Source organism: Pseudovirgaria hyperparasitica (assembly GCF_010093815.1).
Source record: "Pseudovirgaria hyperparasitica strain CBS 121739 unplaced genomic scaffold EJ05scaffold_15, whole genome shotgun sequence".
Classification (NCBI taxonomy): domain Eukaryota; kingdom Fungi; phylum Ascomycota; class Dothideomycetes; order Acrospermales; family Acrospermaceae; genus Pseudovirgaria; species Pseudovirgaria hyperparasitica.
The window spans coordinates 356,855-379,034 of NW_022985563.1; the positions used below are offsets into that span (position 1 = coordinate 356,855).

Below are 22,180 nucleotides of genomic sequence, written 5' to 3' on the forward strand. Positions count from 1 at the left end.
CTAATATACTTTAGTTATATATTCTAATTCTCTGATGTATTTCTCTAAAATATAAGTTTGCAGATATAACAATATAACATTTCGATTGATATTATCAACTATTCTTATCGAGCGGTTTCAAATAGCTTTAGGGTTATGCTTCTACTTTACCGGGACTGAGGACGTATTCTTAGCTTCGAATTTAGTCTTAGGTACTTGCTTTACCGACATATACGACAGCGAATTATAAACATTTGTATCCGAGTGAATTACGCTTTGTTGAGTCTCTCCGTGGACAGAGATCTACCATATTATATGACGTTCGATTAACCACTAAGCTGCTGTACTATAGTTTTGCGCTATTCCTATAGTAGGCAGCAACTAGCTGTAGATAGAATAGTGTAAAAGTCGGTGGGACAAGCCATGCGCGATGATCCGAAGCTTCGTTTCGACAATTGCTTTGCCAAAGCCGCCTTAGCATATATCGTTCTCCTTTTCCTCCTCCCACCTCGCCTCGCTCCTCGACTCGCTCTAGTCACCCTTTCCCTCCCTCTTAGTACTTCTTAACACGCTAGTTGTTAAATGTCTTGCGAAATTCCGAGCAAGATACATACAAATGCGATATTACCAGACAAACTAGAGTATCTCGGTGCTGGAAAATCTGCGGTGGTATATGGAATCGATTCTGAAAGGGTTTTGAAGGAGTTTCACGATAGCGAAGGGAGTGGGACTGAGCGCAGAGTGTATCAGCGGCTTGGCTCACATCCAAATATTGCAAAGCTGCTAGATACTTGGGCAGATGGTTCTATTATCCTCGAGCGAGGCACACCGCTTCGAAAGATCTGTCGAGCTTCTTCGTCGAACAAGATACCGGTTCTGACGAAAGTTCGCTGGCTGAGACACGCAGCTGAAGGCTATCGATATCTACACGCTTGCAATATTATTCATAGTGATGTTGGATGTAACAATCTGATTCTTATGGAGGGAGATCTGGTCAAATTAATTGACTTCGAAGGCTGTAGTATCGATGGTGGAGTTGCAGGTTCTTGCTATGAATGGTTCAGCTACTGCCCATCAACACCTAGGGTGAGTCAGCGTACAGATATTTTTGCATTTGGTTGTGCAGTTTATGAAGTTATCATGGGGCAACCACCGTACCATGAGCTCGAAGCATCAGATCAGCGATACCTGCAGGTTGAAGAGTATTACAGAAACCGACAGTTTCCGGATGTTACAAACGTTCCTCTAGGTCCATTAATACAGAGTTGCTGGTCGGGCGATGTTAAATCCATGGACGAGATCATTCAGCAACTAGAAGCTGTGAAAGATTAAGATATTATCATAAGCGTCAGGGTCCACAAGTATATATGAGCAGAACAGACCTATGTCCCTCTATCTACGGACTATCATCGTTACAAAGGACGAAGGTCTAAAGCGGCACAAGCCTAGCATTAGCAGTACCTCACCCTCCAAAAAAGAAAGTCTTGGTAGGGGTTCTATTGTTAACGTCTAGTTTCGAACAAACTAGCGAATCAAATATATACGTTCCCTAGCCTTCTGCATCCTCCCAAGCCAGCAAAGTAGGAAAGATATATTACATAGAATCCTCAGTGTGATTAATGGATGATGAGCTTTAGATGTGACCGCTTCTTGTCATCATGTGCTTAGAGGTGCTTTATTCAAATTCTGGTTCGCAAAAGCTTCTCTATAACAACGTGGAGCTCTAATAACCTGACTCGCGAATGTTTGCCAGATAGAGGAGCAAGTTGTTTAGGTGAAGCCTTGTCCATATGATCTTTCAGGAGATCTACACACTCCCAGGATTCGGAAATGAATGGGTCACCAGATGAGATCAACAGTGTTTTAGCACTTTTCACTACCAGTACATGAAGCCACTATCATGTGTTACAACGGCGTGCGCAAGTAACGACGATGACTATATCAGTCGATATCCATGTGACCATCCTCTTCGTCACTTTCGTCATCCTCATTTGCCATCTCTGCCTCCTCATATGGACCGTCTTCATCCCCGTCGTCCTCTTCGTCCTCTTCGTTGTACTCAAACAGGTTGATGGCTTCTTCTTCATCCTTGATACGAACATCATCTTCATCTCCAGTCCCGATGATATTCGCGCTGGCATCATTTGCTGCGAAAAGCTCTTTCAGGTTAGTACGCAATTTCCTGGATTGTGAAACGATGGTCCTAAAATCACCAAGCAGGCGAGCCTCTGTCTCATTGTAGACATCCCCTGGCGGAATCCTAGTCTTGTCGATATTCTCATCGGTGATATGGTCTGGAAATCCAATGATTCTTTCATATAGAATCGGATCCAAAGGAACACCGTTGCGCAAAGCCAACATCTTGTCGCGCATGATAATTTTTGCTTTTCCGATTGTGCCCATATGATACCATCCGGTTTTTTGGTTCTATGGAAGGATTAGTATATGACATGTACGAAGGCCCGAACAAACACTCACATCACACGTGGATCTGAGGTCTGTCGTCGAAAAGACTTGTTGCAGCTGAGTATCCGTTATATCGCATATCTGCCACACGCAATGCTCAGAAGTGAAGCGTTCGCCATCGAATGTATATATTGGACTTCTTTGCTGACTTTCAAACATCACAGAGGTAGCTGTGTTTCGAAGTTGAGATAGGGATGTCATTTCTGGCAGGTCCGAATTCAGCTGAAATCCAATCGTCTGATATGAACGATATTTTGGATTTTTTCGTGGATCGACCCCACGTCTGATGATGCAATTTTTCCATGGACCCATTTTGAAGCTATATCCGATGTAGGGCAAGGCTACGTGAAACTTGTTCTGGCGAGAAGAGCTGAAATCGATACGCAATACGCGGGTAGTGTTGATTGGCCGTTTCGCGAAATAAGCGCGAAGCTCCTTGATCAATTGCCGCACAGGGAGAGACTGTTTCTCTTCTGGTTGCATACCGATCGGGGCATCTGGGACATTTTCGGCGTCCCACTCGATCCTGGCTATCTGCGGCTTACGAAACTGATTTGAATTGAATGCTCTTAGGGGGCCGCCTTTCGAAACTGGGGCAAAATAGGTCAAAGGATTTTGAAGGTACCTTTTTTACGATCAGGTTTTGTTACTTGCTAGTGTGTCGCTCACTTACGAGTAATTGAATGGAACATCGATGCGGAAAAATTCTGCTGGTGGACCGGCGTCATTATCAGGACTATATAGAGCTAGAGCTGGATTGAGTCTGAAGTTTTTGAGTTTGGAATCTAACACAGCTTTCAGCATACACTTTATAGAGGCCGTAGTCTATACTCACAATCCAGAGACATCATAGTATTGCGGAACTCTCTGGTGAAACTGCTAGCAGTCGTGGCATATTGTGCGTCAGGGAGACCTAAGAATGGAGTCAGACATGATAAATTCGTGTGCCTAGCTCGCACATACTTCTGAATCTATGAGTGTCTTGAATGACACCAAGGACCCTGAAATTATATTTCTGTGGGTTATCACGAAGACTTTTGATCATAACTTTCGGATCAGACATTACGGCGGCCTTAGTGGCATCAGAACTGACTTCGACATCCCCAGAAAACGCCTCTAAGCTCCCTCGTTTTCGCTTACGGCCTGTGCGTTTGGGGACGGTGACTTTGATTAACACGTTATTCGTGTTAACAATTCGAGACGTTATCTTCTTGGCCATTGAGTCGTCTGGGCGAAGAGACACACCGATGGTCCTTTTGTCTCTCTTGATAGGCGCAGCCTTATGCATGTGCTGTACCTTCTCCTTGTCTCTTGACTTTGATATGTCTCCATTCTTCTCCTTGGCTTCTTGCTTTTCTTTAGCTTCTTGCTCCCTGGCTTCATGTTCTGCCTTTGGCGATGCAGTATCGAGAAACTAGTAGGTATCAGCGTATGCGCCGCATTCTGATCGCCGTGGGTAACGTGCTCACCCGCTCGAGAGCTACCTGACCACCAAGGGATTTGATACCTTTGTCGAAGTCTTTAATGATGCACGGATGTTCGATACAAACAATAGAGTACGGTAGCACGTCTGAACGGGGTGCTGAAGGTATGTTCTTAACAATCCCGATCTTGGATGTATCAACTCCGGTGCTTTTTGCGGCAGACATTTTATTGTCGAGGAAAGGAGCCCGTTGATGAAGTGAGAAGCTCGAGTGAGAGCAAGAGCAAGAGCATTGAGCGAAATATCGGGACACGCGTGAAATCCACTTATATTCAAGTAACTGGGTTGTTTAGACGTAAGTGAGCACCGTATTCTCAGTAGATAGCCCAGTTCCGTCTCCGAAAAAGGTTGAGCTGGTGCTCAAATTGATTTGTACAGATTTGTGGTGTTCCAATCGTCCTCCGCCACGCCAAGCCTTTCCGCGATAGCTCTTGAGTAGACTTTTTCAGGATTCACGCCGGTCTGCTACACGCTGATGGCTATAAGATTCATCGGGGACTACTTCCATGTTCGATGTGGTGGATTTGCGAGCCATCAACGTTGAATGGTCGTGAGCTGTGACAGAATCATAAGTGGTGGTTCTCGGGCCCCTCCCTGGCACCTAGGTAGCTCGGCCTGAAGCAGTTGCCCATCGGCCGCATCACGTCGACCAGCGCCACCCGTGACTCGCTAATCCACTTGTTGCTCCCACCTCTAATGAACCGCCTGCCTTGCGATGGCCATGCAACATTATTCCCTTTCACCTCTTGCTACTCGATGACCATGCCACATTTGCATCGCTAGGACCTCCGTCAGAAGTACCTCGCCGTCCTCTTATTTGCGACTCCTCGGACCTAAAGAAGCCGCAAGCCTACCTCTACCTCCTCCGACCTGTTCTTCAAACTGGCTGACATCCGTCACCATAACGTCCGTCATTGATCGAAGCTGCGTTCCGAGACCCGTGGAATCAATCCTGACCTGCCCACCCGTGATTTAGGGCCACTGCTGCCCTCTACGCGCTGGCCGCCATGAAGAACTTCAGACAGCGAGTTGTATGTCCCCCTGAGAACCCCACCTACCGCCCGGTTCCGTTTGTAGCTCTATTTTCCCACAATTGCAACGTATTGACCGGTCTGGCTGATATCACTAGCACGAACAGCTCTCTCGAGCTAAAGATTCATCTAAAAGCTCGTCGAAGAAGAAAGAGTCCAATTCAGGCACATCCTCACCCTCACATGGCGCCTCTACCAATTCCCCAGCTGGCTCAGGTCAAGCAACACCAACTTCCTCCCAGACACAACTCGTAGACCCTCGAAACAAGCAAACAAGCTCGGGCGACAACACAAGTGGAGTAACGAGTGCGAACATGTCACAGACACATACTGGGATGAATTCGTCGAGCCCCAGTCCATTTATGCAGCAGACGCAGCAACAACAGCCCCAAGGTAGTTCAGCTGCACCTGGCGCACACACTCCAATTCGTGGAAACCAATCGCTACCTCCAAGCGTCGTGATTAGCCCGAGTGCTCCCGTAAGTTCAAGTGGTCATTGTTGTTTATGCGATTCTGTATTCCCTTTCAAACTTTCATGTGTTTGCAACCGTCGCCCATAGGCCGTCAAACTCTGCACAGCGATCACCAAGCGCGCAATTACTTCCTATGTGCTGACATGTAGCTCTCTGCAGCATATTCCTCCACCAGGAGCTGCGGAAACGATGCCAGGTGATCTCCTACCTCCACCCAAAGCAGGCCAAAAATCGCTCCTACTTGATCGACTTGGTACAACGCCCAAAGATATTGCAGAAGGCATCCGGACTCCCAAACGTCAACACTCGTCAAGATTCGACATATCGGATCAGCGTGCAAGAGATTTGGAAAAACTTCCAGGGTTTCACGAAGTTGCTCCTCAAAAACGAGAGGAACTCTTCATGCAAAAGATTGATCAGTGCAATATCATATTCGACTTCAATGATGCTAGCGGCGACATGAAGTCAAAAGAGATCAAGCGTCTAGCGCTGCACGAACTACTAGACTATGTGGCGAACAACAGACAGGTCATCACCGAGCGGATGTACCCACGAGTGGTCGAGATGTTCAGCAAGAACCTCTTCCGACCAATTCCTCCCCCTATGAATCCACAAGGCGAAGCTTTCGACCCTGAAGAGGACGAGCCGGTACTGGAGGTGGCCTGGCCTCATATTCAGGTCGTTTACGAATTCTTCTTACGCTTCATCGAAAGTGCCGACTTCAATACCAATATTGCAAAGCAGTATATCGATCATGGCTTCGTTCTTCAGGTACTACTTGTGACAGTAAACTTGTAGCCAATGCTAACGCATTCAGCTTCTTGAGCTCTTCGATTCTGAGGATCCACGCGAACGGGATTTCCTGAAAACAACGCTTCATCGAATCTATGGAAAGTTCCTTAACTTGCGCTCATATATCCGACGCTCGATTAATAACGTGTTTTTCCAATTTGTTTACGAAACAGAACGTTTCAATGGTGTCGCTGAACTGCTTGAGATCTTAGGATCAATTATCAATGGTTTTGCTTTACCTTTAAAAGAGGAGCATAAGTTGTTCTTGACGCGGGTGCTAATACCACTGCATAAAGTCAAAAGTCTTAGCATGTACCACCCGCAACTCGCTTACTGCATTGTCCAGTTCCTAGAGAAGGATGCTGCCTTGACTGAAGAAGTAAGTTGTACCTGTTGCAAACTAGTGGACGATACTGACACGAGAAGGTTGTTCTTGGACTTTTGCGCTACTGGCCTAAAGTAAACAGCACGAAGGAAGTCATGTTTCTCAATGAAGTTGAGGACATCTTTGAGGTGATGGATCCAGCCGAATTTGCCAAGGTTCAGGAACCTCTTTTCAACCAGCTTGCAAAATCCGTTGCAAGCCCACATTTTCAGGTTGCAGAGAGAGCACTTTATTTCTGGAACAACGAGTACTTCTGCAATCTTGTCAGTGACAATGTAGATGTCATCTTGCCCATCATGTTCACCCCGCTTTACGAAAACTCTAAAGGACATTGGAATAGGTGCGGAGCATTACTGCAATCACGCTAGCTTTATGCTAATTCCCAGTAGGACAATCCACGGTATGGTCTACAATGCCATGAAGCTGTTCATGGAGGTGAATCCTCAGCTTTTTGACGATTGCTCACATGAGTATGCGGAGAATCAAAACAATGCTGGTCAGAAGCAACTAGAACGACAGGCTCGATGGGACAAGCTGGCTGAACTTGCCAAGCTGCAACAAAATGGCAGAATCCCTGTGTCCGATGGACGCGCAAAAGGCACGGAAGAATCAGATCCCCAGGAAAGCCAGAGACGTCTCGAAGCTCTTAGACTGAGAGACGACGAATCGGCCGATTCAGTACAAGCCCGAAGACGGCAGGAGAAACTGAATCGGAAACCTGGGGACCTACGTGAGTCAGATCTGCCCTCTCCAAAAGCCATTCCAGCCACCACTGACTTCTGAACAGCAGCGTCGACAGCGAGTGAGGAGGTTCGGGGTCATCGTTCTGGTCGGTCTCGTAGCAATAGCAGACCAGGATCTGCCGGACTAGGCTCTGTTCCAGGACCAGTGCGAAGCAATTCAGGAGGGTCATCGCGGGTTGGATAACCGTATGCATACACGGCGTTTGTTTGTTGCGAGTACTACGATCGTGCGATGGCCTTACCATTCTTTCGCGCCAAGTGGGCGCATTACTTTTCGAGAAATGGGACTTGGTTGCATGTCATGCATGAGGTGTTGCGTCATCAGGGCGTTGAAGTATACAGGCGAGGAGGTTCCTTTGCTACCATGTTGCTTGCTTTCCTGTCTCTACCTACCAAGACACCCGCAAAAGAAGCTGAAACCATGGAGTTGTTAATGCGTACACAAGAGAGGATTCCCTTCTTGAACGACGTGCTTAGAGTGCTTAAAAAGGCGTTGTTTAGAAAAACATGCTCGTCATCACATTAGTATGGACGAACCATGAAGTCTAGAGTAGCCTTGGAAGCTTGCTTTCATAGTAAATTATTGATTACAACCGGATGCTATAGAGTGCTCCGTCCCCGTACGGATGTCGGATCACATGTCTAGACAACACCAACCATTCAATAATATACACCAACAACAAGCCAAGCTTCTGACCTTAAAGGCTGAGCAAAGCGAAACACGCGTCAAAGATTGGTCGCCAACAAGGTTGCATTGGCCAGGCAATATGACCAATCGAAGGAGCCAATTGGAGCGGCGCAAGTGCATTACTGTTGCTGCCGCCGCCACCGCGTTGGGGGAGAAGCTGGGCTGGTAGGTAAGGTTAGGTACGGGGAGCTTGCGCACCAATCTCCCGAACTCCTGAACATCCTAGCGCGATTTATTGACCTTCGGTCTTGCGAAATATTTACCACCTACGTTCTTTCTTCCATCTCTTCCTCCCCTTCTTCCCCCCAAACTAATCCTCCTCGTGTGCGCATATTATACCTTCTCGTCTTCACTTCATCCGTCACTCCTTCGACTTCCTTGAATGACTTCGCATTGTTCTTAGACGTCCCTTTTCCGCGTCTTTGCCCCTTTCCCACATATCACCGAGTGGCTCATCATAACCTTGACCTGTCAACGCCCCAACATGTCAAAGCCTGACTGGATCCGTTACGGCGTACCGACGCTCGACAGGCCGTTTGGACTTGAATTATGGCCTATCTTCGAGAAGGCATTCGAATCAGTGAAGGGTTATAAACCCCAAGACTTCCGCTTCACCCCGGGCGAAACTCCCATCTCGACCTTTTCAGTTACTGCCACAATCTTGGTATCATACTATATTATAATCTTTGGTGGACGTGAGGTTATGCGCAACAGACCTGCGTACAAACTTAATGGCTTGTTCAAGATCCACAACTTCTACCTGACCGCCATCAGCGGCGCGCTACTTGCCCTCTTTGCAGAGCAATTGATCCCAACTGTGTGGAGACATGGCGTTTTCTATGCTATTTGCGATCACTCTGGAGGTTGGACTGATAAATTGGTTATTCTCTACTACGTAAGCAAAGCCCGCCGTAGATCCGCGTCTTGTTCGCTGATGAATCTCCAGCTAAATTACCTCACCAAATTCGTTGAGCTGATCGACACTTGCTTCCTATTCCTTAAAAAGAAGCCACTCAGTACGTATCTCGAAAGCACCGTATCTCTTTCAACTGCTAACAGATTGGAAGCGTTTCTGCATACCTATCACCACGGTGCCACGGCTCTCCTCTGCTACACCCAGCTCATCGGACATACCTCTGTTTCGTGGGTTCCCATCACCCTCAATCTCATGGTGCATGTCGTTATGTACTGGTACTACTTCCAGAGCGCTCGTGGGATTCGCATATGGTGGAAGAAGTATATCACAATCATGCAAATTACCCAATTCGTACTTGATCTAGGTCAGTCCGCGGTATCGTAGTTTGCATATGCAAGACTAACAATTCTTAGGCTTCGTCTACTTTGCATCTTACACCTACTTCAGCTCCACGTACTGGCCAAACATGCCCAGCTACGGCAAATGCGCCGGCGAGGAATTTGCTGCTATCGCGGGTATTTGCATCCTTACTTCGTACCTCGTTCTGTTCATTGGGTTCTATATTGCGACATACAAGAAGCCACTTCCCAAGGGTCGCCCACGTGCTACCAGTGCACTTATCGAAATGGCCGATGAGAAGATTCCTACTATCCAAGAAACTCGCAGACGTCTTTCGAGCGCTGGAAACATGCCATATGCGTCGGGTGCTCAAGCCAACGGTCGCGTCACCCGATCACGTAAGGCCTAGGCTCAGCAGTGCGGATATCGTGGAAACATTTTGCAGCTGTTCTTGACTCGGGCCCTGAAGCATACGTTCTGTGCCAAGGATGTCAGAACAAACGACCCCATCGCATGTTGGAAGGGCTTATTTAAGGCCTCAGATCTCCAATTTCTTGTTTTGAATTAGGGTAAATAAGCATAAATGGGAGGTTACGAACGGGTACTGTATGAATATGTGATATGGGAGGGACGTAGAGCATAGAGCCTCCTGATGCCCAGCCCGGGCGGAAAGGGCATAAGCAAAAGCCCAGAATCATATAAGATTAACGCAATAGAGATTGGATCTATATCCTGGCTTGAAATAACTGTGGTGTAATTAGCATATGTGCAAGAGGTCAAAGCCGACTCCCTAACCTTTTAAAATACGTCACGTGTGCCTCCTTGTCGTTCGAAAGTGCAGTGTCTTCGGCTGAAGAGGCTTAGTTCAATTCTTGGCAGAACGAACTTCACTTCGTTAAACTTCACTTGCAGCGTCATTACGACTTTACTTGCCTCTCGCGAACCCACATCTCGACCCTCTCCACTCCAGTCTTTCGCAATGTCGGCGAGCAGTATCTTCCGCATTACCTCGCGAGCTCGCACGCCTGCGCTGAGGGCGGTCCGCCGTCCTATTGCCCCGAAGCGTGCCGGCTTCGTGACTCCCGTTTACAAGAGCTTCAGCAGCACCGCAAGACAACTCTCTGACTCTCATGGAGAGGAAACGTTCGAGGAATTCACTGCCAGGTACGATTGATCAATGGAAGAGATGGGCGACAGCCAATGGCTGCGCGGAGGACAGCTATTGAACCTTTGTTCAATTAAAGCTCTTTGCGTCTTATTAGGGGATACCAGAGTTCAGTTGGATAGCTGCTAGCAACAGTGGCCAGACTGGGCCAGGTCGCGTCTTAAGATAATACTAACTTTGGGCAGATATGAAAAGGAATTTGAGAATGTAACCGATGTCTTCGAGCTTCAGGTATGCTCCTCGACCAGGCACCTCGGTGGCTATCAGAATTGACACTCGTCCCAGAGGAACCTCAACAACGCATTCGCATATGATCTTGTTCCTTCGCCAACCGTACTCATCGCTGCTCTCCGTGCTGCCAGGAGGATCAATGACTTCCCAACCGCTATACGCGTTTTCGAGGGTATGTATTCATACAAATATACAACTTTATTCGTCGGCTGTGGTCTCATTACGAACCACGCGGAACGAGAAGACCTCGCTGTGGAACAGACTAACCATGACTTCCAGGCATCAAGGCTAAGGTTGAAAACCCCTCCCAATACGAAGAATATCTCAAGGAGCTCGAGCCAATACGGGAGGAACTTGGTGTCCCATTGAGGGAAGACATTTACCCCGATATCAACTCATTCTAAGAAGTAACAACTTTTAAGTAAGGGTACCCAGACCCACAGCAGATAGACCTTTGGGCGCGGGCTAGTTTGTATCATCAATACCGGGAGACAGTCGATGCCAAGTGTGCTTAGAGGAATAACGGTAGCTACTACCATGTACAGAACCCCAATTGACTGTGTTCCGTTTGTGCATCTGATGTCAGAATCGTACGCATATATTACCGTGAGAATTGATTATTTGTTACAGTCTTAGGGCCGTATCACACCGCAACATCTGATCTAGACATGTTTCGAATTATGGATGCATAATGATCTCTCTGGCCAAGCACTACCATTCGCACAATCCGAGCATGGGGATGGTGTTTGATCAAGGATCTTCGAAATGGTTATGAAATCTAAGGAGGTATACGGAGCATGCTGATGTTTCTTGCATGTATGATCTCTATACTCATACAATAAACTCCCAACCGAAACGCCAACGCTTGTGAGGCGCGGTCTGTGCCTGCGCAGTTTCCCTATAGTTTAATTTACAATTCAGAACTCATAATCTTCATCACGTGTAGCCCTAGCCATGCCCAGCATATTTAAACCAACTCGGCCGACAATCCTCTTTGTACAAGAACGGCTCGCCGTCTGTGAGAACGCCCGTCTTACAGCCCTTACACTTTGGCGAATTAGGGCAGTTGAAGAAGGGAATATGCTGGTACCCAATATCTCGGAACCAGTGGATCTTCTCCTTGTCCTCGAACAGCCCCAGGGCAATTGAATGCACCGGCGCATCGCCCCAGCGCTCGTAGAAGAACCCACCCGCACGATCCAGGTGCGCAAAGTAATCCTCGTATGCGGGCGAGCGCCAGAATTCCATATCTGCGACCTCGAAATTTGACCAGAAATGGCACGTGGAGTAGCCGCCGGCCTTGAGGTTGTGCTCCGGGCGTGTGGCGCTGTCGGTGACCCAATCAAGGGCGTTATTTTTGTGCAAGTATTCGGGATGGTCGGCGATGAATTTCTCTGTCTCGGGCCACAGGGTGGCGACGCTTTGGGGGCTGTCGTAGAGGTTTATTGTGAAGCCGTAGGTTTTGTTGTGGTCCTGCATGTAGGCGAAGACGTCGTAGTCGACGTCGCAGAAGAAATGAACGTTGGGCTCAACGCGCCAGTAGTATCGTACGTCTTGAAGCGCCGGCAGGTGGTAGAACATGCCGCTGTTCCAGCGGCACATTTGGTGGTATGATGTCTTGCCCATGTATTGCACGTTTTGCTCGGTGAGGATCTCGACGGACTCGTGGTAGAGGTCGTCATTAATCCAGGAGGGGACGGCCCAGTGGTCTTCGGGCACGATTTCGTAGCGCACTTCGGCTTTGGTTGCTGCTCTCGTTTTCCGCTTGAACTCTTCTGAGAATGGCTTGTCGTTTATGAACAACCAGGGGTAATTGAATTTGTGGTTCCATGTGCGCTCTAGGTCACGCATGGATTGGAGAAGGTCGTTGACTTCTTCATTGCGGACGAGGGAGAGGAGGGTGGCATTTATACGAGCGGACTTGGGATTGTTGGGAGCGTAGTTGTCGCCATCGACTCGGCGGAGTGGTTCAGGTGGCTCCCCGGTCGCTGCCCGGTGTCAGTGTACTTTCATCGGAAGCGGAAGCACTTGGACTTACGTTCGTAATTAGGGTCTCTGAAGTCCCCCTGATATTTTGGAAAGCCCGTCGGGGTGTCTAATTTACTTGGGGATCTGAACAGAATGACCAAGAGGTAAACAAACAGGCCCAAAGTTAGCAAGGCCAGTAGCCGCATACCCCGAGGCAGCGACATTGTGCATTAGGAATGACAGCGATTACGTCCTCGAGACTGGAACAAAGAAGGATGCAAATCGCAGCCTTAAATTGCATGCGACGCATACGCAGCTTTGACAGGGATGGATAAGCAAACGGAAAGATAGATAAGGCTTAGTTTGGTAGGTTCGAGCTTGAACGAGCCTGCCCGCAACACGTGAAATTCTCGACTAATTACAACTACGCGACGCGCTTTGGGACACACAATGTCAACCAATGTTTTGCGAGATGCAACAAAACAATGGACATGATGAAATATGGCGCATACTGCGAGACTAAATACCCTCACAAATGATTTGATCAGATCCTTGACTGGTCTAGATCCTGCAAAGAAATGTGACGCTTCCAGATTCAAGAAAGCAAAAGAACTAGCTGCACGAGAACTACGGACTTCTCAGCATGGGCGTACGAATCAATTTGCTGTTCAGGAGCGGCTGTCTGGCTTGGAGGAGAAGTTTTTTGTGTTAGGTCGGGAAGATTTGGCTAAAGCTATCAAATTTCGATTGAAGGAGCTGGACAAGCAGAGGTTCAGATGGACTCCAGAATGTTTGTCACTCATGCTGGAACTTTCGAATCAGCCCGCGACAAATGTAGATCTCAATGAGTTGGAGCATTTGAGGCCTCCAGAACCTCAGCCAATACTGACGTGGGAGGAGATCATTGCTGATGATCCCATGGACGAAAATGGTATCTGGGAGGATATCGACTATGTGGTTCCATCTTCTGAAGACGAACTTGAGGAGGAAGAAGAGCTCCGTAAGACTGTATCTACGGCCATCATGAAACAAGCAAGCGACATCATCGCTCCTGATTCATGTCTTCTGCCCATGGACGATGCCCAGACTCACTCGCTGACCAGAAATCAGTTCTGGAGGTCTAATGCGAGGCGAAACGATGCCGAGGATTATGATTCAGGCATCGATACAGATGCCGAGACTACCAACAGCATAACTGAGATCCAAGCGATTCGCGAAATTCTTTTCATGTTAGGAGGCTTGCCGACGTCATTGTTTCGCGTATATAACAGTGAGCAACCAGTTGAGTATAACGGTAACTTTGTCCTGAGTCACATTTCTTCTGTCCAATTTCGCGCTGTTCTGGATGAGTTCAGTTCGATAGGAGGGCCTTTGCTCCGCCTACGACATTGGGTTGAGCAAGAGCAAAGTGCGTCTCTCCTCCAAACATTCCAGAGTGCCGTAGAAGCGAAGCTCCACTCATTCGACACAGAGCTTTCAGAACTTCACCAACAGCATATTCAAACCAATGCCAAAGTCTTGGTTAGTCTTCAACAGCTGCTCACCAAAGTTCAACACCTGGCGAGACCTCTACAGCGCCTTTCCGAGGTCGTTGTCCGTGTGGCCGTGAAATCAAGCCCTGTTCCATATGTGTTTTTAGAAGAACTGTTTGGAGTGACCAGCATGGCACAATTGCTTGGCGAGACCGACGTCTATGAGTCTCTTGGGACTATCTTCTTCCAATGCTTTCAAACTTATTTACGACCAATCAGGCAATGGATGGAAAGCGGCCAGCTTAACCTAGACAAGGACAGCTTCTTCATTGAGGAAAGCAACTCGAAAATAGATATGTCTTCGCTTTGGCACGACCGCTTCAGACTTCGATCCAACACCTTGGGTCAATTATATGCTCCGAAATTTCTTCAACCTCGGACGAAGAGAATATTCAATACAGGGAAAAGCGTCGTGTTTCTGCAAGAGCTAGGACAAACCTCAGGGGCATGGTCTAGCACAAGTCCAGAACCTCGACTAGACTTTGATGCGGTCTGTTGCAATGCTAATAGCTCGGCAATCGAGCCCTTTTCCAGTCAATTCGACGCGGCCTTTGACGAATGGATCCAAAGTAAACACAGTCTGGCGTCTGAAATACTTCGAAAGCATCTCTACATTAATAGTGGGCTTTGGAGAGCACTTGATGCACTTGAGCTCGTCTTCCTCAGCCGAAATGGCGTTTTGTTGCAAACTTTCGCCGATGCCATGTTCGAAAAGTTGGATGGCAAAACCAATACATGGAATGATCGTTTCGTCATGACAGATGTGGCACACCAGATCTTTGGTGAGCTTGTATGTGTAGATGCTGAAAAGCTGACCGTTCGCACCACGGCGCCTAAGCACTCAGGAAGGACTCTCAAGAATCTAGCGTCAATCTCTATTGACTACACCGTGAGTTTCCTCTCGATGTTTTTACTCTATGGCCTAACATAAAGAAGCTATCATGGCCGCTCCTAAACATTATCCCCCGAACTGCCATCCCAACATTCCAACAAACCACCCGCCTCCTCCTCCAATGCTACCGCGCAAAATACCTCCTTCAGCAACGCACCATTCCCTTCCCATCCCACTACAAAGGCCGAAAGGATCGAACCACCCACCTCGCCGCCTACCTCCGCCACAGACTCATCTGGTTCGCGGATTGCATGCGCTCCCACGTCTCCGAAATAGTCCTGCCAAAGCTCACCTCTGATCTCCGCGCCTCCCTTGCCACCGCCGACGACATTGACGAGATGGCCCTCGTCGTCGGCAGCTTCGTGTCCAAGCTGCAGGACCAGTGTTTGCTAGCCAAGAACCTGGCTCCCATCATGCAAGCCGTTGTGGGCATCTTGGACCTCGCCGTCGCGCTTTCGGATGCGCTGTCCAGAGACTCGCAGTCCGGACTCTTCACGTCGCGCAGGGTGCCGAGTAAGGGGAGTATTGTGGGGAGGTCGGAGGCCAGTTGGCGCTCGCGGAAGCGTCATGATGAGTCAGACGAGGAGGAGGAGGAGGAAGAGGAGGGTAGTGATGATGAGGGGTATAGTGGCGATGGCGAAGACGTGCCGTCGCTCGGCACCCTTGTGGAGACGCTGGACAGGGCGCGGGAAGAGTTTGATAGGTTGTTGCCGTTTGTCGTTGCTGGGCTGAAGGGCGTGGCTAGGGCGAGGGGAGGATTAGAGTGGCAGTTGCTGGTTGATAAGTTAGATTGGGAGGGCAAGGGTGATGTATGAGTATCGTAGCCAGCTTGCACAGGTCCTGATATCGATATGTTCGAACGTACCGCCACGATACGATATGTCTATAAAAGCTAATATGCTACAAGTCTATGATACTGGATTTTTTTAGCCGTCTATTCGGTTTGCCTAGATGCCTGGACCCATAAATTGATATCTCGAACTCGCCTTTCCTTACATGCAGAAACATAAGAAATCTCGCTGCTGGAAATGCGACTTTCAGTCCTTCGCCAGCACCGAAGACACCCATACCACCTCTTTCAGCCTACCCACCTTCTCGCACTTTTGAAGAGCCGGATCCAAGGCCCATACTCACCCCACTCCTTGGCCTGTTCCTCGGGGTAGTAGCTAGCCACCTCTTTAAGCACAGTCCGTTCCGGATGCGGCATCATAGCCAGGACTTTCCCGTCCGGCGTCCTCACACCCGTGATACCCAACGGGCTACCATTAGGATTCGCCGGATACTCCTCCGTCTGATTGAGGTGATTGTCGACGTACCGCATCGACACAAGCCCACGCTCGTACAGTGCCTGGGGCGTGACGCTAGACGCGACATCAGCAGGAAACGTGGCGCGGCCTTCGCCGTGCGCGACGGCAATCGGAATGCTGGAGCCATGCATGCCATGTAAGAAGGCGGATGGCTGGATGGGGTATCCGTCTGTAGCAGCGCGCGGGGGATCCATGACCTCGACCATACACACGCGCGCTTCGTACTGCTCAGACACATTACGCTCGAATGTGGGCCAGCTATCAGCGCCCGGGATAAGTTCCTTCAGGCGGGACAAGAACTGACAGCCATTACAGACACCGAGGGTAAATGTGTCTTTGCGTTCGAAGTAGTCTATGAATTCGCGACGTGTGTCGGCATTGTAGAGGACTGACTTCGCCCAGCCCTGGCCGGCGCCGAGCACGTCGCCGTAGGAGAAGCCGCCACAAGCAGCGAGGCCGACGAACGAGGCGAGAGAAACCCGTCCGTTGATGATGTCGGTCATGTGTACATCGATGGGGGAGAAGCCGGCGCTGGCGAAGGCAAAGGCCATTTCAGCTTGGCCGTTGACACCTTCTTCGCGGAGAATGGCGACGCGGGGTTTCGTGGAGATGACTGATGTGATGGAGGTTTTTAGGGGTAGGATGGATTCTTGGGGATTGTATGTGAGATTGAAGCTTAGGCCGGGGTTTGCGTCTTCTAAGATGCTGGCATATTCACTCTCGGCACATGCAGGGTTGTCGCGTAATCGCTGCATGTGGTAGGATGTTGCGGACCAGCGCTGCTGAAGCTTGCTCCTGCTTCCCCTATATATGAGATCCATGCCATGACGCAACGACAACTCTTGTTTCGAGGTTGCTGGGATACGTCCAATCTTCTTGATCAGCCCAGGGGGAGGGCCACATGTAGCAAAGCACTTGTTGAACCGGATCTCATCCTTCTTCCTTATCTGGAACACAGCACCCAGCTCTTCATTGAAAAGTGCTTCCAACAGAGAGGGGACATCTTTTGTAGGACATATGTTCTCAAGGGATATCTCGAGTCCGCATCGGCCAGCAAACATCATTTCCACAAGCGTAGTGAACAGCCCACCTTCTGATCGATCATGATAGGCGAGCACGATTTCCTCCTCATGAAGTTGCTCGATAGCATCATAGTAATCCTTGATCAAATCCACATCCCTGACATCGGGGCACTCGTCCCCGATTTGACCGAAAACCTGTGCTAGAGCAGAAGCTCCCATTGATTTCATGCCTTGGGCGAGATCGACAAACATGATAACAGTCTCTCCAACATCTTCGATTCTGCGGAGTGCTGGGGTCCAAGTCCAGTCGATCCTATTGACGGGAGCGAAAGCAGAAATTACGAGCGAAAGAGGTGCTGTAACTTCTTTGGGTTCCTTCGAAGACTGATCTGACCATTTCATTTTCATCGACATCGAGTCTTTCCCCACGGGAATGCTAATCCCAAGCCTAGGGCAAAGATCCATACCAATGGCTTCGACAGCTTCATAGAGATTGGCTCCCTCTCCTGGATGACTACTGGCTGCCATCCAATTTGCGGAAAGTCGCACACGCTCGAGGCGGTTGAATGTACTTGCTGCAGCCAGATTCATGAGTGATTCCACGACTGCCATGCGTGCCGATGCTGCCGGTGATATCAAAGCATGGAGAGGTTTTTCGCCCATACACATGGCCTCTCCAGTCTTGATACCCCCTTGTAGTGATGTCGCTGTGACGGATACATCTGCAACCGGTGTCTGGTAGGGACCAACCATTTGATCTCGGACAGTCAGACCACCAACCGTCCGATCGCCAATGGTGATGAGGAAAGACTTTGATCCAACAGCAGGGAGAGCCAGGACCCTTTCTATGGCCTCGTCTAGCAGCTTATCATTTGGGTGGCTTGGAAGGTATGTCGATAGGCTCGAGTCGAACTTTGGTAGGCGTAGTTTCCGTGACTCTACTATCCGTGACATCTTTGGTGGCTTGCCGAAAAGGATAGACATTGGTAGATCGATCGGTGTCGGATGATCCTTGGAGTCTCGATCCATCAGGATGAGTTGCTTCCCCTCATCGGATTCACTACCGGTCGCGGTACCAACCTTGGAGTATCCGCACCTTTCGCGCTTGCATATTCTCTCGAACTCCGCAACTCTCCCGGGGGCGACCGCTAAGACATATCTCTCCTGGGCCTCGCAACACCATATCTCCATGGGGCTCATACCCTTATCTGTGTTGTCAACCTCACGCAATTCGAACTTAGCTCCAAGCCCGGCGTCATGAACAAGCTCTGGCAAGGCATTCGACAGGCCACCAGCACCAACGTCATGTATCAGTCGAATAGGGTTGTTAGTCGCCATAGCCGTGCAAGTATTGATGACCTCCTGTGCTCTTCTTTGAACCTCCGCATTCCCTCTTTGCACACTGGCGAAATCTAGCTCTGCAGAGCCTTCTCCTGACGAGATACTAGAAGCAGCACCACCTCCAAGCCCGATCAACATTGCCGGGCCTCCAATGACGAAGATCTGCGCTCCAGGACCTACCAGCCCTTCTTCTTTGACAGCATACTGGGGTCTGACTGTACCAACACCTCCAGCAATCATGATGGGCTTGTGATATCCGCGAATCTCGGTGGTCTTGTCATCGATAGGGGCCTCTGTGGTAAGCGTGCGCCAATAGCCACTTGTGGCAGGGCGTCCAAACTCATTGTTGAAGGTAGCAGCTCCGATAGGCGCCTCAAGCATGATGTCCAGAGGGCTAGCAATATGCGACGGTTTGCCGACGTCAAGCTCCCAGGGCTGGACAAAGCCAGGGATCAGGAGGTCCGAGACGCTGTAACCTGTGAGACCCGTCTTAGGCTTCGATCCACGTCCGACTGCACCTTCGTCTCTGATTTCACCACCAGAGCCTGTAGCCGCACCGGGATAAGGCGATACTGCTGTGGGATGATTGTGTGTCTCGACCTTGATAAGAATGTGAACTTGCTCCTTCGTGGACGTCCATACACCGCTGGCGTGGTCCGGAGCCCAGTAGCTCGCCTGCTCACCCTGCAGGACGGCAGCATTATCACTGTATGCGCTTACTACGAAACCAGGATGCTTCTCATGTGTATTCCGGATCATCTTAAACAAGCTATGTGGTTTACGCATACCATCGATGGTCCAATCGGCGTTGAACTGCTTGTGCCTACAGTGCTCCGAGTTCACCTGAGCAAACATAAATAGTTCTACATCCACAGCATCTCTCTTGAGCTTGTTAGCATATGTGTCGACTAGGTATTCTATTTCGGAGGCGTCCAAAGCCAGTCCTAGCCTCCGATTTGCCTGTTGTGCAGCCGTAGCATCTGTCAGGGGGATCAGCTCTGCAGACTCTGGAATACCTTCGGCGAAGACGTCGTTGAGGTTGGGAGGTTCGCGGGTTATGTCTTGTGTCATGCGATCGTACAAGGTATCTCTAGAAGGAATTTCTGACTTGTCGATAGCCGTCTCGAATCTGGCCGCGATGACCAAGCCACGCTCAATTCTTCTTACGCTGTTCCGTAGGCCGCATACATAGGATATGTTCGTGGCCTGCGAACTCCATGGTGAAATTGTACCCTTTCGTGGGACGATGTAAAACAGGGCGGTATGCGGGTCCAAGGGTTCTGCTTGACGATGGACGGCGTCAAGCAAAGTGGCAGATAGCCTATCTTCTGACGACGGGGAGTCGCCATATCGCAGGATGTCGGTCAACTTGAGTCTTTCTTCCTCTTGAAGTGCCTGTTTCGCGTCGACCAGATGAATCCATACGGCGCGAGCTTCAACTGCTCCTATGTTCTTGGCTAGCTGTTGAAGGCGAAAGTCTGAGGACGCCAAAGAGCCCGGAATGATGAGGTAGGGGCCCTGCTGAGAAGTCATGTTGGGCTCAGAGCGTGGAATCCCACCTGTAGTGGTGGTGAATGGCGACGCGCTGGATAAAAGCTCGTGGTGGGGCATAAATTATTCACTCTCACCCCACCAAAAAGCTTGCCAGGCGCCTGAAACTGCTTCCACATTATCAGCCAATCCGAGAGCTGCATGGAGGTCCCAACCCGGTTAGCTGAGAACCTATAACCCTAACCCTAACCCTGATATACGAGATGCTCCCTCAGAGTGTGACGCAGCGTGACGCAGACATTCAACGAGGGCCTAACTGCAAAATTACCCCATCTATCCCAAAGGGGCCCAATCACGCTTCACGCTTACAATGTGTATGGATAACAGTACAACAGGTACATCATGTCACAAGCATCAGCCGCCCTCAGATACATTTATGCGCCTGACTTCTTAGGTTGACATTCCCGATCTCTCACCGGCACATTCCTCCACGCTTCCTCGAACCCAACATTCCATATCCACTTACTCCCTGGTAACTGCAGACTATACACAACCATCTGCACCATCTTAATAAATGCCATCTCATCCATACAGAAGCCCTGTTCCGGCAATGGTCCGTTCGCGGTCTTCTCTCCTGTAGCCTTACGAGATGCCTCCTTCGCCACCACGATCGCCCTTACTAACTTTGCTGCATGTCCGTCATCGCTAGGCATTCTGTTCACCGCATCCATCCACTCATACCACCCTGGGTCAACCTCCTAGGCGCCCGGGGTAAACCCTACTACTTCTTCGATCCTGAGCTCTAGAAACCCGCATGAACCATACAGCGTCAGATCTGTCCGTGCCTTCCACTCTAACAGGCGAATCTTCGCCGCATCCGGGATATACTCCACCTCCATGATTTTAGGGAAGAAGATGGCACTGTTGATGCTATTCATGTAGAATATATCAATTCTAGGTTCGTATGGGGGTGGTTGGGCTGCTGCAGTGAAGAAAGCCGCGAAATTCATCATCTCAGCTGTTTTCAACGGAAGGGACAACATGGACCGTACGATGTATTGTGCGGCGAGAGAAATCATATCGGTTGATGCACGTGCCAGAATGCCATCGCGGATCTTGTTTTTGTCGTTCCATTGTACGAATGAAGTGAGGGTGGTGTTATAGAGCATTTCTGTACGAATGCATTCCAGTTGTTTTCCAGGCTGTCCACGATGGGAAGCAGCCTTCTCAGCACCAAGAAGCAGAGGGGCCATCTAGGTATCGTGTACCGCCGTCAGGGCGAGAGCTTTTGCAACAATGGCAGGTTGCGCGAATTCTAGCCCAAAGCCGAGGTGAATGAAGGGGTGTAAGAAGCCAGTGTACAGGCGCACTAGCATATCGTCTGCTTTCGGTGTGCCAGCGAAGAGGTATTCGTTCATCACAGCAGCAAGACCTTTATGTTCGAGCTCGAGCGTAAACAATTCAAGATAGTTGACGTAGTGGTCCTTAATGCCCAGATAGGATGTGAAAGCTGAAGGGTCCTTGAGCAGTTTCTGGACTTGAAAGTCATCTGGTCGCTAGAGGGGAACCTGGTAGAGTGCATTCCGATCCAATGAGCGTTGTATTTGGTTTGGTGGCGATCCGAGAGCGTATACAGTCAGGAGGTGGGAACAATATGGTTCTGCAAGGAATTAGAGCTGGGAATTTAGGATCTGAAACAGCTGTGGAATGGTGGTCTACATGCAAAGCTGATTTGTTGGAAAAGATATTGTAACAATCGTGATTTTTCTGTAGCACTTCTGACGCTTTCTGCGCCGATTCATAGTCAAGCTTGTCGCGACCATAAATCAGTTTCTGTATCTTGCGCGGGGTTGCCATGGTAGACGCTGTTATACAGTCCTCCGGCACTTTCAATAAGAGTAGCAAATAACTACGTCGCTATGTAGACACCTTTGTG

General features: G+C 49.3%; 9 protein-coding genes across 9 annotated transcripts; 5 read left to right on the forward strand and 4 right to left on the reverse strand.

Annotated features, from left to right (window-relative positions):
* The first annotated feature begins 443 nt into the window (after positions 1-443).
* On the forward strand, positions 444-1,513 carry EJ05DRAFT_533052 (kinase-like protein). The gene has a single exon (XM_033749106.1). The coding sequence runs from the start codon at positions 562-564 to the stop codon at positions 1,309-1,311; it is 750 nt and encodes a 249-aa protein (XP_033597232.1). The 5' UTR covers positions 444-561; the 3' UTR covers positions 1,312-1,513.
* Positions 1,514-1,873: 360 nt separating this feature from the next.
* Positions 1,874-4,094, reverse strand: EJ05DRAFT_513708 (uncharacterized protein; the record flags this gene model as incomplete). Its single annotated transcript, XM_033748454.1, has 6 exons — positions 1,874-2,406; positions 2,458-3,070; positions 3,119-3,230; positions 3,281-3,358; positions 3,409-3,859; positions 3,915-4,094. The coding sequence occupies 6 exons, from the start codon at positions 4,092-4,094 to the stop codon at positions 1,921-1,923; spliced, it is 1,920 nt and encodes a 639-aa protein (XP_033597233.1). The 3' UTR covers positions 1,874-1,920.
* Positions 4,095-4,935: 841 nt separating this feature from the next.
* On the forward strand, positions 4,936-7,392 carry EJ05DRAFT_442932 (serine/threonine protein phosphatase 2A regulatory subunit; the record flags this gene model as incomplete). The annotated part of the gene is made up of 6 exons (XM_033742060.1): positions 4,936-4,959; positions 5,058-5,438; positions 5,592-6,203; positions 6,250-6,603; positions 6,651-6,949; positions 6,996-7,392. 6 exons carry the CDS (start codon positions 4,936-4,938, stop codon positions 7,390-7,392), a joined length of 2,067 nt encoding a protein of 688 aa, XP_033597234.1.
* Positions 7,393-8,252: 860 nt separating this feature from the next.
* On the forward strand, positions 8,253-9,898 carry EJ05DRAFT_540848 (elongation of fatty acids protein-like protein). The gene is made up of 4 exons (XM_033749630.1): positions 8,253-8,935; positions 8,987-9,056; positions 9,108-9,320; positions 9,370-9,898. Exons 1-4 carry the CDS (start codon positions 8,525-8,527, stop codon positions 9,702-9,704), a joined length of 1,029 nt encoding a protein of 342 aa, XP_033597235.1. The 5' UTR covers positions 8,253-8,524; the 3' UTR covers positions 9,705-9,898.
* A 376-nt stretch (positions 9,899-10,274) lies between these two features.
* Positions 10,275-11,289, forward strand: EJ05DRAFT_540849 (COX5A-domain-containing protein; the record flags this gene model as incomplete). Its single annotated transcript, XM_033749631.1, has 4 exons — positions 10,275-10,459; positions 10,646-10,691; positions 10,746-10,863; positions 10,971-11,289. 4 exons carry the CDS (start codon positions 10,275-10,277, stop codon positions 11,093-11,095), a joined length of 474 nt encoding a protein of 157 aa, XP_033597236.1. The 3' UTR covers positions 11,096-11,289.
* A 350-nt stretch (positions 11,290-11,639) lies between these two features.
* Positions 11,640-12,883, reverse strand: EJ05DRAFT_488934 (alpha-1,2 mannosyltransferase KTR1; the record flags this gene model as incomplete). The annotated part of the gene is made up of 2 exons (XM_033745754.1): positions 11,640-12,679; positions 12,730-12,883. The coding sequence occupies 2 exons, from the start codon at positions 12,881-12,883 to the stop codon at positions 11,640-11,642; spliced, it is 1,194 nt and encodes a 397-aa protein (XP_033597237.1).
* A 169-nt stretch (positions 12,884-13,052) lies between these two features.
* On the forward strand, positions 13,053-16,030 carry EJ05DRAFT_133392 (uncharacterized protein). The gene is made up of 2 exons (XM_033739167.1): positions 13,053-15,080; positions 15,128-16,030. Exons 1-2 carry the CDS (start codon positions 13,161-13,163, stop codon positions 15,896-15,898), a joined length of 2,691 nt encoding a protein of 896 aa, XP_033597238.1. The 5' UTR covers positions 13,053-13,160; the 3' UTR covers positions 15,899-16,030.
* On the reverse strand, positions 15,931-20,353 carry EJ05DRAFT_513714 (phosphoribosylformylglycinamidine synthase). Its single transcript, XM_033748455.1, has one exon. It carries the CDS (start codon positions 20,284-20,286, stop codon positions 16,162-16,164), a length of 4,125 nt encoding a protein of 1,374 aa, XP_033597239.1. The 5' UTR covers positions 20,287-20,353; the 3' UTR covers positions 15,931-16,161.
* A 377-nt stretch (positions 20,354-20,730) lies between these two features.
* Positions 20,731-22,101, reverse strand: EJ05DRAFT_513715 (uncharacterized protein; the record flags this gene model as incomplete). Its single annotated transcript, XM_033748456.1, has 3 exons — positions 20,731-21,446; positions 21,513-21,754; positions 21,813-22,101. The coding sequence occupies 3 exons, from the start codon at positions 22,099-22,101 to the stop codon at positions 21,003-21,005; spliced, it is 975 nt and encodes a 324-aa protein (XP_033597240.1). The 3' UTR covers positions 20,731-21,002.
* Between the last annotated feature and the right edge of the window lie 79 nt (positions 22,102-22,180).

Bases quoted from the DNA above. Each gene is read 5' to 3' on its own strand.
- EJ05DRAFT_533052 (XM_033749106.1), top strand. From the start codon at position 562: ATGTCTTGCGAAATTCCGAGCAAGATACATACAAATGCGATATTACCA.
- EJ05DRAFT_540848 (XM_033749630.1), top strand. From the start codon at position 8,525: ATGTCAAAGCCTGACTGGATCCGTTACGGCGTACCGACGCTCGACAGG. The intron at 8,936-8,986 runs GTAAGCAAAGCC...ATGAATCTCCAG, and splicing joins AATTGGTTATTCTCTACTAC to CTAAATTACCTCACCAAATT. The intron at 9,321-9,369 runs GTCAGTCCGCGG...AACAATTCTTAG, and splicing joins CCAATTCGTACTTGATCTAG to GCTTCGTCTACTTTGCATCT.
- EJ05DRAFT_133392 (XM_033739167.1), top strand. From the start codon at position 13,161: ATGGCGCATACTGCGAGACTAAATACCCTCACAAATGATTTGATCAGA. The intron at 15,081-15,127 runs GTGAGTTTCCTC...AACATAAAGAAG, and splicing joins CAATCTCTATTGACTACACC to CTATCATGGCCGCTCCTAAA.
- EJ05DRAFT_513714 (XM_033748455.1), bottom strand. From the start codon at position 20,286: ATGACTTCTCAGCAGGGCCCCTACCTCATCATTCCGGGCTCTTTGGCG.